We start from the raw sequence: 12,409 nt of genomic DNA on the forward strand, positions 1-12,409 counted from the left end.
ATAATTGAGGGTTTGAAAGCTCAAGGGGTGGTGATTTGATAATAGGGAAAAGTATGTTTAGGAAGATTAATCATACGATAATATGTCACAATCATGGGAAGTGACGAAAATGGAGGCAAGATTTCAGGTATACAATTATTATATTTGGTGCCACTCCTTTGGTGATAAAGATGAATCTGAGATTTTGAAAACAAAACTTCATAGAAGACATTAACGATTACTTGAGAGTTTCTCCTATAAGAGAGCAGCTACTAGGGGCAAAGTAACTAGCTTGAGATTGAGATTGTGCATTTTGGGGAGAAATATACAAAGAGAAACATGGAAATTCAAATGTAAACATGAAAAAACAGGTTTTCTTATCTCTTAGCACTTGATTTAAGGTCATTAGTAAAAATTTAATTAAATTAACAAAATTTATTCCCTTAAAAAGAAAGAAATTGATACTGGATTTTTATTTACTAGATCTGAAGTATTAAATTATTTTTCTTCTTATGCCATAGTTCACAAAGATGTCCAAAACTAATGGCTTATCAGAAGATTTGATATGGCATTGTAAAACACTGATCCAAGAAAGGGATGTAGTTATAAGGCTTATGAACAAATGTGAAGACATTTCAAATAAATTGACAAAGCAAGTTACCATGCTCACTGGAAATGGAGGTGGATGGAACATAGAACAACCCTCCATTCTAAACCAGAGGTAATATTTGTTGTACTTACCTACTTCTTACTTTATTTCAGCCGTATAAAAATTCTGAACTTACTTCTGTATTGTGCCTAGGGAACTTAAATGTGGATGTTTTATGAAAACTAATGTTAGAAGGGAAGCCCAGGGTTTCCTGTAATGATACGTAAGTGATACAGGAATTGTTTTTTATCAATACCCCCCCACCCTGCCAAGGGTATTTACTCCATTATATCATTATAAATTAGAGGGAGTAAATGTTATGATCTTACGTAACCTGTATTTTCCTTGTCTGATAACAGATAATTTCATATATAATCACAAAAACTGAAAAGTAATTTTAGCTACCCCTTTACACAGTATGGTGCTTCAAAAAGTCAGCTGCTTAATTGCACCAATGAAAAAAATTTCTCTTAGCTCAGTTTCTTTTTAGTCATAAATAAAATGAAATGATTAAAATATCCTGTATCTGTGATTTAATGTTTTAAATGCTTTAAAAAGCCCATATTTTTAAATCTCTTTTTGGAGTAGAAACACATCAGAAATGAAAAGGACACTTATTAAATAGATTATATAAGGAAAGATTATAAAAAGTGTATTTCCCAAAACTGCTACTGTCAGTAAAATGCCTTGTCAGAATTCTTACAAAAAATAGACACTAAATTATTTTCAATAAAAAATTCATACAACCAGTGCATATTAAAATGGCATTTTATAATTGTGAACACCCCCATTTTGCATGGTGTTGGGATATTGGGATGGGGAGATTGTTTTGAACTTCCTTTAAAAGTTTATTTTTAAGTGGTTTGGGGACTCAGAACTATTAGAATACTTCCTTCTTAAGAAATGTATAAAATTGTTTACTGTGGTAATATTTATAGTGACAAAAAACATGAAAACAGTCCAATTTCCTAAAATCAGAATAGTTAGAATGAATTGTGGTATGAATAGTTAGAATGGATTATGGTATATCCAAGGTATGTAGTGTTATGCAACATTAAAAATAAGTTACATCTGTTCAGAATATTTCTGATAGGTATTTAATAAGATTAGCACTAGGGCCTCATTAAAATTAATTACCTTAGTTGGTGATTTTATTTACTTCTTTTAGCATTTTTCTAGTTCATGATCAAAGCATATTTGCTGATCATTGGTTAATTAAAAGTCAAGGTATGGTTACTGGCCTTTAATAGTAAGCTACAATCTTTTCTGTGCCCTTCTAGGGTGCTATGGGATGGTGTAGGGAAACGTGATGCAGTTCCCACAAAGAAGCTCTTTTCTCTGTTGCATAGAAAGAACTATGGCCATGTCAGCAAATTCATCTCCTAAAAGTGTAGTTGGAGCTGCTCCTTCTTGTTCTACAGCATTGGATATGGGGAGTTCTTCACTCTACAAGACTTACCCAGTTGAGTCTACTTTATCATAATTTGGATTTTAAAAAATCAAGTGCTTTATTGCATCACTTAAAAAATTTCTCTCTTAAACCCACATCTACAAAGTCCTGTTACTTGTAAATAGTATGATCAGGTAATAAAGTATCCTTTCCATTAGGCTGAGGAATTTTTTGATGAAATATATAATAGATGAGAAAAATAGCTCTTTTTTAAAAGTGCGCTAGCCCAAAATATATCTTCTAAACACCTGTGTGGTAGTTTCTTTAGAGTTTATTTAAATGCACTTTTAGGGGGTGAAATTTGTTGTCTTGGTTTTTATTTTTAGCCAAGGTAAAAGTTACACAAGCAGTTTTACTTGGTATACTGGCCAGGCATCATTGCTGCTTAGCATAGAGACATGCAAAGTAGTTGCCTTGCCTTGGGAAAGGATTTACTAGCATGGAGGAAAATGTTGAATTATCCTGATGACTCAGCTGTCCTGCTTTTCTTAACAGAACCAATTCTTTTTAGCAAAATTATGTTAACTGTTTATTTTCTTACTACAAATTTATATGAATTATAACAGAAAAAAATGCCTTTTAGAGATTAAGGACATACAGACATACCAACATCTTAATAAAAATAAAATCTTTGCAGAGGAAAATAAAATGTCTCGCATATATCTCAAAACCATTACATTCATAATTTTTATTTTAAAATGCCAAAACTAAAGGTGCCTAAAGTTAAAATATAATACAGTGTGAGGGAAAAGGAAAAAAAAAAAATCAGGTACTTCTCCCTTTTTATTCCTACCGTTAATGTAGCCATCTCTCAAAATTTAGCTTTTTATCTAAAATGTATTGGGTTTAAATTGTTTTAACTGAAAAGATTTCTCAGATGTTCAATATAAAATATATTTAATTATATGTGTCCTGTCTTTTCTGGGCTAAATCTACCCGAGGTTTTTCTGATTTTGTTTGTCCCTCAACTTGACGAGATGGTTTTCTGTCCTGTTCTAAACAGTTGCTATGAAGCCATTTGACAGTGATGTGAATGCAGATCAATACTGCAGATGTGATTTGACTAACTCAGAATACCATGATGGAAATATTTTAGTAGTTTGGATACTACTATTAGTACAAACTAATGTTGTAGTAGTATTTTCAGCAACTATGTTACACTTATGGGACATAAACTTTTGGTCAGCTAGTATCCCTAAACTTGTTTCATATGAACTACTTGCAACAAGTCTCCCTAGACTGTTTCTGCATTTTAAACTCAAAGTTAGCACATTGTATGGGCTCCTCTTGTTTCCATTTCAGGCTTTTCTCACCTTTTCAAAATAATTTTGATACTAGTTTCTCTGGCAGGAGATTTAAACTAATTTAATTTTCACTCTGAAAAGAAATTGTAACTGTCTGGAATGATTTTTTTTTCTCCTAACAAAACAAGTAACTTCAGAATAATGTGCTGCTTTGTTTTCTCTCATGATCTCAAAAAAATTAAAATCATAAAATCATTTTTTTTTCTTAATAGGAGGTAAAAAAACCCTTCAGTTTAAAGATATTTATAGTCTGCTAATGAGAAGAGAGCACTTAACTAATTCAGAAGGCCTGGGCCTTAGTTCTTGCCATTTGGGTAACGCTGGACAGATTACATTCTGATCTGTAAACTGGTGTTGGGGTTCATACGCAGTCATGAAAATTCTTAGAAAACTATAGAATGTCAAAATAAATTGAATAAACGGAAGGTACAGTTGTACAACATCTAAATATTAGATCCTGCTAGAGAAAGAATACATCTTCCCTGTTTTAAAAGTTTGTCATAACAAGTGAATTGGATTTCAAACGTCTTTGTCAAAATTGCATTTTCATTGATCTTTTGCATTCTGAAGAAAGGATCTGTTGATGGACAGCACTGTTGGGATACTAAGCAACAGAAAGTTATTTGTAGCTTAGGTAAATCCAGTAGAGAGCGCATCCACACGCAAATATGTGTATGTATATACACATAAACAAGCACACACACAGACAAATACTTGTATTTTTTTTTAAATATTACAATATAACAAAGCTATTTAATGTCCTGATCAAAAACAGCTACCAGAGCTGCTTTGTGATTATGGATGAAACAGTTTTATTTGATCGAAAAATTCTGTATAGTAGATGCTTCTCAAAATTCCTTCCTCACTTTTTAAAGTTTTATGCGTAGTGAAGAATATTTTAACAGTAATACTAGTTTCTCAATATTTCTTGGCCACTTGTGATAGATTGACATTGGAATAGCATACTGGCCCTTTGATGCATTAATAAATGGTGTGCTATGCCTACCTTATCAAGTTTCATCATTTTCATGAAATGGGAACTTATATGTCTGGGATGACTAAGGCCTCGGGAAGGACTCAAAAATACTCAGTTCTGACCATAGAGTGGGTGGGTCAGAGAGAAAGAACTTTTTCGTGTTTTCTGTTTAAGGGATGAGCTCTGGATCAGACCTGGATTGGATACTGTCTCTGCCACTGCAGACATGGACTTGGATAGCAATATGACCTTGGACAAGTTACTTACCTCTCTGAGTCCCAGAGATGGTCTCATCTGTAAAATGGGGATAATAATTTTACTTGCTTGATAATGTAGATTAAATGAAGAAATAATGCATATCAAGCCCATAGCATTGTGTCTGGAATAGAGTAAATATTCCAATATTAGCATTTACTTTCACCATTATTGTAGTAGAAAGAATTCATTTGGATTTGGAAATTAAAATATCTATGATAATATGTTTTTATTTATTATTACTTTCGTAGTGGCAGTAGAAATTATATTGGCCAAGAAGTAAAGGACATTTTTAAAAATCACTACAAAGACTTCAACAATACTGCTGATTTTTTTCCTACCAGTACTTTTAATTTTTTTTTAATGAGAAATGTGTAGATTGCATACCTCACAGTTGAAGCATAGATTCTGATTTAAGATGGAACTCTTTCTACCCCAGCTCTTTTACCCATGTTCTAATTAAAGTATATTGATTTTAGAATTTGGCCCTTTATTTTATTATAGTTAAGTCCAGACCCCTTCCTTGTGTGTAGATAGGATGTGTGTAATAGGAAATTAAGGGGACAGGATAAAAGCTGGAGAACGAGAGGCGCATGGCCTTATCCTAGCTTTCCATCTTAATATGGCCTATATGCTTACCTAGTGAGTATGAGAATAAACTTCTGAATGAGATAGACTTCCTTAGTTAAAATCTTAGCCTTCCATAAAACACTTTGTAACTATGCAGCCTCAGGCAAATTACTTAGCCTCAGGCTTTTCATCTGTTTAAAATGATGATAAAAGGCTATCTTTATAGGATGTTAAAGGATTAAATGAGGTGGTACTTGAAAATGGTATTTGTGTGTCTGTATATAATTATGTTTATTAATAACTACTATTAGTTTTTAACCACTTGAACTTCTGGGGGAAAAAAATAACTGTATTCATCCATTGTAACCTTCCATATTACCTTCCAAACAAGTTATTTCCAAATTATGTGTTTACAAATTAAATGAGATTTTGACACTGGCTTGCTACTTTCTACTCACTGATGCTAACTGATGACTAGCAAATTTCCATTCATACATAGTTCAAACACAAATATACACCTTCCAGAATTACACATTCCACTGATATTAGAGGTGATTGACATTTATTGAGTCATCCCAGCAAAGGCAAATTAAGCCTGTGTTGTTGTCCTAATACTTGAAGTTCGTTAATGTGGTAAAATTCAAATCCATACAATACCATTTTCTAGTATAAATATTAGGTTAGTAATATGTTATCATAATTAATATTCTTATCATTTATGGAATTAATTTGGTGGCATTACATTATGACTGAATATGGAAATGGTTTTTTATAATTCTTACAGCCAGAAAAAATAAATCAATACAAAATAAAATTTGAGAAAATTGAAAAAAATGTATTGTGTTTTGGGCTAATTTTCTTAACTAAGTGTAAATAGCTTATATAACATAAGGTAAAAGGTAAGACTAGACATAGTTATTTCAGTTTTTGTGTACACTATAAACTTAACCATCATGTCAGAAAACTAGTAGAGAAAACTAATAGAAGTACAAATCCATAATATTTGGTAACTCTCTTTACCAGTTTGTCCCTCAAGCCATATCAGAAAGTTGGTTTGAATTGGCTGGCATTGGTACATAAACATGGACTTAATGGCATTTTGGCAGATGAAATGGTAAGTACTACTCTATTTTTAGGATTTGTCATTAAAAGGCATTCTTGCTGTCATTTAAAAAATAAAAATTTCCATTGACCCCTGTAGTTTACTGCTCTCACTTTAGTATTTTAATACACCAATCACCCCTTCTAATTTTCTATTGCTTCTCTTAGCTCTAGCCTCCTCATTGCCCCCCAAAATTAAAATGGGCTTACTTCCTTTCTAATTATCAAATTAATAAATACATGTGTTTTAAAAATTAGACTATATAAAAATACAAAAAAGATCAAGATCACTCATATTCCTACCACTTTGAAATAAGTATTGTTTTGATGTGTATCTTTTCAGATTATTTTCTTCTGCAGGTGTGTGTGTATGTGCACATACACATACACATATGTATAAAATACTAAAAGATTTTGTTATATGTGCTTTTCTATAGCTACCTTTAAAATTTATAGATAACCTATAAATAAATCTGCACATTTATCATCAAATTTATAAATAAATCCACACATTTATCAGCAGCATCATTTCAGCCATTTTACTTTTGTTAGATGTCTCTGAGTTTCTGTTTTTTCCCAAATCACATTTGCTTGAAACTAAGCTTAGGAAGTTCATTATAGCCTAGTTTAGGTATTGTCACATAGAAACTTGACCTTTACTCTAACCTAATGTCCTTCCTCTTTTAAAAAGTTTATTAAAAATTAGTCATGTTTAGTGGAGAAAATGTTTATTAAATACACATATTACATTGTGTATTACATTATTAAAATAAGAATTAACATAGTGATCTTTATTCTGTAGTTAGCTTCTAGTAATCTTTTGTACTTCACGACTACTCCCACACAAGGGCGCTAGGTGGCGCAGTCAATTAAGCATATGCCTTCAGCTCAGGTCATGATCCCGGGGTCCTGGGATAGAGCCCCGCATCGGGCTCCTTGCTCAGCGGGAAGCCTGCTTCTCCCTCTCCTACTCCCCCTGCTTGTGTTCCCTCTCTCGTTGTGTCTCTTTCTGTCAAATAAATAAAAATCTTTAAGTAAAAAAAAAAAAAAAAAAAAAGACTACTCCCACACATATATCATACTGTCATCATAACAAGTGCTGTTTATCTGATAGAAAACTAAATAATATATGCAGGATTTCAAAATAGTTATGGAATTAGATACAGAATATTACAGTTGTGGAAAGCTGGACTTGAGGATCAGATCTGGGTTTGGGGCCCCAGCTTTGCCTCTCATAGGCTAATCCTTACCAAATGAAGTATAAGATGTAAAACTTTTTGTGACCTGTAAAGCACTGTATTTATAAGTTAGTGTCTTGCTTGGTCTGCTAGGACTCCCATAATAAAAGACCAAAGACTGGGTGGCTTAAACAACAGAAATTTATTTGTCACAGTTGTGGAGGCTGAGTCTAAGACCAAGGTGTTGGCCGGTTTGGTTTCTCCCGGGGCCTGTCTCCTTCATTTGCAGGTGGTGGCCACCTTCTCACCATGTCCTCACATGTCTTTTTCTCTGTGCGCACACATCCCTGGCATTTCTTTCTCTTAAGATGGGGATTGACTCCATCCTTGTGATCTCATTTAACCTTAATTACCTTCTTAAAGGCCCTGTCTCCAAATACAGTCACATTGCAGTATAGAGCTTCAAAACATGAATGGGGCAGTGAGGGCAGTTCAGTTAACAGTTGGTAATGTTTAGCTCCTCCCCAGTAGCCTTTAAAAACAAACAAACAAAAAACAGAAAAAAACCCTTCATTGATGTATAATTTACTTGTAATAAAATGCACAAATGTCCAGCTTGGTGATTTTTTACATATATGTGCCCCTGTGTGACCACCCCTCCCCAGATCAACATTTCCATCATCCCAGAAAGTTCCCTCATGCTCCTTTTTAATCATTACCACCACCACTATTTGGACACCTAGAACCATAGATTATTTTTTTCACATTTTGAACTTTATATAAATAGAGCCATATAGTATATACCGTTTGTTTCTGGTTTGTTTGGTGCATGATACTGAGTTTCATCCATGTTCTTATATATATCAGTAGTTTGGTGTTTTATTGGCATGCGGTAGTCCCTAGTATAAATATGCTACAACTTGTTTATTCATTCTCCTGTTGAAGGACATTTAAGTCATTTCCAGTGTTTGGCTATCATGATAAAACTACTGTCAACATCCTTACTCAAGTCTCTTTGTGGACATAAGTTCTCATATCTCTTGAATATACTCTTAGAAGTGAAATTGGTGGGTGACAAGGTAGGCATATGTTAAAATCCAGTTAGTCATTGGAACATTGTTCTTAATCTATCCAGTATGTATTAAATAAGAAACTTGTTTTATATAAAACAGTTACCAACATTATTTCCTTTATATGCATTGCAGAGCTCTTCCATATTCATGTGTGTCCCATTTTAACTAGAGGTTAGGATACATCCTGCTCATTAAGCTAAGTTATAGTATCATTTGGAGATTATGATCTGTTTTATCTGTCACTGAGAACTAAGAACATGGTAGAATTCTCATAGGGTTGCATTTTGGGGAATCAAAAATAAAACCAGAAATACTATTTTTCCTTTTGTGTTTTCCAGTATTTTTTGTTTGTTTTTAAATTTCATATATTGTCTTTTGAACATTTAATTTTAGGGCCTAGGAAAAACTATTCAAGCCATTGCATTCCTGGCATACCTCTATCAGGAGGGTAATAAAGGTCCTCATTTGATCGTTGTTCCAGCGTCAACTATAGGTTTGTAATACTGTGAACAACCATACTTGACTGTATAGTGTTTTATACAGGGAAAAGAAAACTGCTTATGTGTGATTTCTTAGTTTGTGGAGGTGAATATAATTCTCTGGTCTCCTTACACTTTTTCCCCCCTTTGTGTGTGTGTATGTACGTGTGTTTGATTGTACTAGACGTCTTTTAAAAGAAAACAACTCAAATAAAAGTCAGTTATTCAGCTTTTAAATTATTATGCCTCAAGGACCATCGATAAGATCATTTGTTTTTGTAATTCTTTTTGTTTTAATGAAAAAAATAGTTTTAATGAGTAATTTAAGAGAAACAAGTGCTTTTAAATTTTAATTAACATTTATTGAATCAAAAAGTAAACAGTTCATCCCACTGAAATTACATAATCGATTGGATGTAGACTAGAGTAAGTGAATGTATGTATCAACATAATCCAAAAAAACTCTTTAAATTGGAATATAATCATCCTATAAATATAATGGTTGCTCCTTTGCCTTTTGTTTTATGCCTCCTCAAAATTACTTTAAACATCAGGAGTAAAATTGTGAAGGGTCTGTGATTTTTTAAAAAATCTTGTATTATTTTGCAAAAGAAAAAATTCTGTAAAGAACTCATTTCACTGCATACACCTAACCTATTTAGCAGATGCAAGTAATAACCTCTCCTGTTTCCTAGATAACTGGTTAAGAGAAGTTAATTTATGGTGCCCCACTTTAAAGGTGCTCTGTTACTATGGTAAGAATGTCATTTTGCCTTAAGTGGAAATTTCTTTAAAATCCTAACAAAGTACATTAAATATAATCAATATGTGTGTGTTGTTTTTAAATTGTAGGCTCTCAAGAAGAACGTAAACAGATTCGATATAACATCCATAGTAAATATGAAGAATATAATGTAATTGTGACCACGTAAGTATGGAGAAAAAAAATATTGGGGGGAGATACTGTGTAACCCCTATATTTAAAAAAATATTTAAAATATGTTTCCTGAAGGAAAGTTCAGGCTTCCTGAACAAAAGTAATGGAATGACTTATGTTGAGTATTCAGGCATTTTTCAGTTTTTCACTAGTACAACAGGTGACTGATAGTGGCTATAAAAAGGTTTTGTCCACTTGATCGAAAGCATAGTTTTATAGGACTCTTTCTGTTAAACTTCAAGTAAAATTGAAGATATCCCACCAAAATGATTTGTAATATTTGTAACTTATAAATGTTAATTATTAATATTAAGTATTAAATACAGTGGAATCTCTAAATGAAAAAATTGAATTAAAAGGATGGAAAATAAGGGTGCCTGGGTTGGCTCAGTTGGTTAAGCGACTGCCTTCGGCTCAGGTCATGATCCTGGAGTCCCGGGATCGAGTCCCGCATCGGGCTCCCTGCTCTGCAGGGAGTCTGCTCCTCCCTCTGACCCTCCCCCCTCTCATGTTCTCTCTCTCTCTTTCTCTCTCTCTCAAATAAATAAAATCTTAAAAAAAAAAAAAAAAAAGGATGGAAAATAAAACTTTGAATAAGTCATTATTACTTGGTAGTAACCGTTTAGGATAAATACCTAGCAGAGAACTTAATGCTGTCATGTTGCATTTTTAAATATAGGTTATTTCAAGTTCATATTAACTGTCAGTATTTAGTTATTATTTCCATTTACTGACTTCTGTAGGAGGCCATGATTAAAAGATGAATCCAAAATTCATCTTTTCTACTTAAAATGGACTTCATTTTATATATAGTCTAGTACTGCTAGCTACTATTAACTGTTTTTCCTTGGATGTGCTCTACTAGTTTAATACAGTCGTATTATGTTCTTAACAAATGTCTTCATTTCATGTCCTTTTTTTCCCCACTTTTGTTCTGAAAATATAACAGTTCATGAAGCAAAGTGTGTAACAGTTGCAGATAACATATAAATTATACCCAAATTGGCTTCTTCTTAGTTGTGTAGAAGTTGTCTAATTATAACATTAAGATTTTCCTTTACCTACGCATTGCAGCTTTTATAACTTGATTACATGTACATAAATAATTATTGTATACAAGTGCGTCAGTATTTATTTGAGCACCAACTATGTCCAGTGGTATCTTTCGGGTACTGGGTACTAGAAATGTATAAATAAAAATAATTTTAGAAAACATTAAGTCTCACTATGGTCCAGGCTCTTAAAGGTATAACCTTTAACCTTTTTTTTTTTTTTTTTTTTTGGTGACAGCTATAATTGTGCAATCAGCAGTTCTGATGATCGTAGTCTGTTTCGACGGCTGAAACTTAATTACGCGATTTTTGATGAGGGCCATATGCTGAAGAATATGGGCTCCATCCGCTACCAGCACCTTATGACAATTAATGTAAGATATTTTGTGAATTTTTCCAATTATAATGAGGTTATGTGTTTTAATGTATTTAGTATTTTATATCAGGGTCAGTGGACTTTTTCTTTAAAGGTCCAGTAATAAATATTTCATGTCTTATAGGTCTTCCTCTGCGACTTGTTCTTTGCTTTTGTTTTTGTTTTGTTTTATAACCCTTTAGAAGTTTAAAAAACATTTTTATTAGCTCATGAGCCTCAATTTACCAACCCCTGTTCTGTATGATAAACTTTATGAATATCAAATACAATCAAGTTACCTACTTATAGAATGAAACCATGAGTTTTCACATTCTACCTTAGATGATAATTTACAAGATGATAATTTTTCTAAATTACTAGTCTTTCATCACAGAATGTTACATTATTAATAATGGTTTTAATTTTTTCCCCCTACTGAATAGTATAGACAGGAAGGACTTAGCTCTTTAAAAAAAAAGAAAGCTAATCTAAATTTTACTTTCACAGGCAAATAACCGTTTGCTGCTCACAGGCACACCTGTACAGAATAATCTGCTAGAACTCATGTCCCTGTTGAACTTTGTTATGCCACACATGTTTAGTAGTAGCACCAGTGAAATACGAAGGATGTTTTCTTCTAAAACAGTAAGCATACGTTTGTATTTTCTCCCAAATATGTTACTTTTTGTTTTATATAGGCCACTCTTCTTTTTTTTTGTTTTCATAGTGTATACGTGATATCAGTTAAGTTTAAGTAGTTGATATCCCTGTACTTGGATGACTTGGGAAGTCTGCCAAAATACCATGGGAAATAAATTGGTGACTTCTGTAATTGATATCCAAAAGATTTGGTTTTAATATCCTAATTTTCTGAAATGACAATTTTAAATTAGTGGAGTGTTCAGATATATAATATGTGGGGAAGGTTTCGTCATTGCATTTACCTTGTTAAAATTTGGTAGATTAGTAGCATTTCTTTATAGGTAAACTGTAGAACTGGACAAAGGTAGAATATCCAGAAAACTCCTGTACTGGGAAATATGTTTTGAAA

The 12,409-nt window shown here is 32.7% G+C and overlaps 1 protein-coding gene across 7 annotated transcripts in view; it reads left to right on the forward strand.

The window, feature by feature from the left end:
- Window positions 1-12,409, forward strand: part of SMARCAD1 (SWI/SNF-related, matrix-associated actin-dependent regulator of chromatin, subfamily a, containing DEAD/H box 1) — a 74,934-nt gene that overhangs the window by 51,074 nt on the left and 11,451 nt on the right. For all 7 annotated transcript variants that reach the window (XM_032400840.1, XM_032400841.1, XM_032400844.1 and 4 more), the window contains 7 exons: window positions 501-700; window positions 6,207-6,297; window positions 8,929-9,028; window positions 9,710-9,769; window positions 9,867-9,942; window positions 11,242-11,377; window positions 11,866-12,003. In XM_032400840.1, coding sequence (XP_032256731.1) covers window positions 501-700; window positions 6,207-6,297; window positions 8,929-9,028; window positions 9,710-9,769; window positions 9,867-9,942; window positions 11,242-11,377; window positions 11,866-12,003 — 801 coding nt within the window. The remainder of the gene's footprint in view (window positions 1-500; window positions 701-6,206; window positions 6,298-8,928; window positions 9,029-9,709; window positions 9,770-9,866; window positions 9,943-11,241; window positions 11,378-11,865; window positions 12,004-12,409) is intronic.

The sequence above is a fragment of the Phoca vitulina genome, unplaced genomic scaffold (assembly GCF_004348235.1).
Source record: "Phoca vitulina isolate PV1807 unplaced genomic scaffold, GSC_HSeal_1.0 scaffold3, whole genome shotgun sequence".
NCBI lineage: Eukaryota > Metazoa > Chordata > Mammalia > Carnivora > Phocidae > Phoca > Phoca vitulina.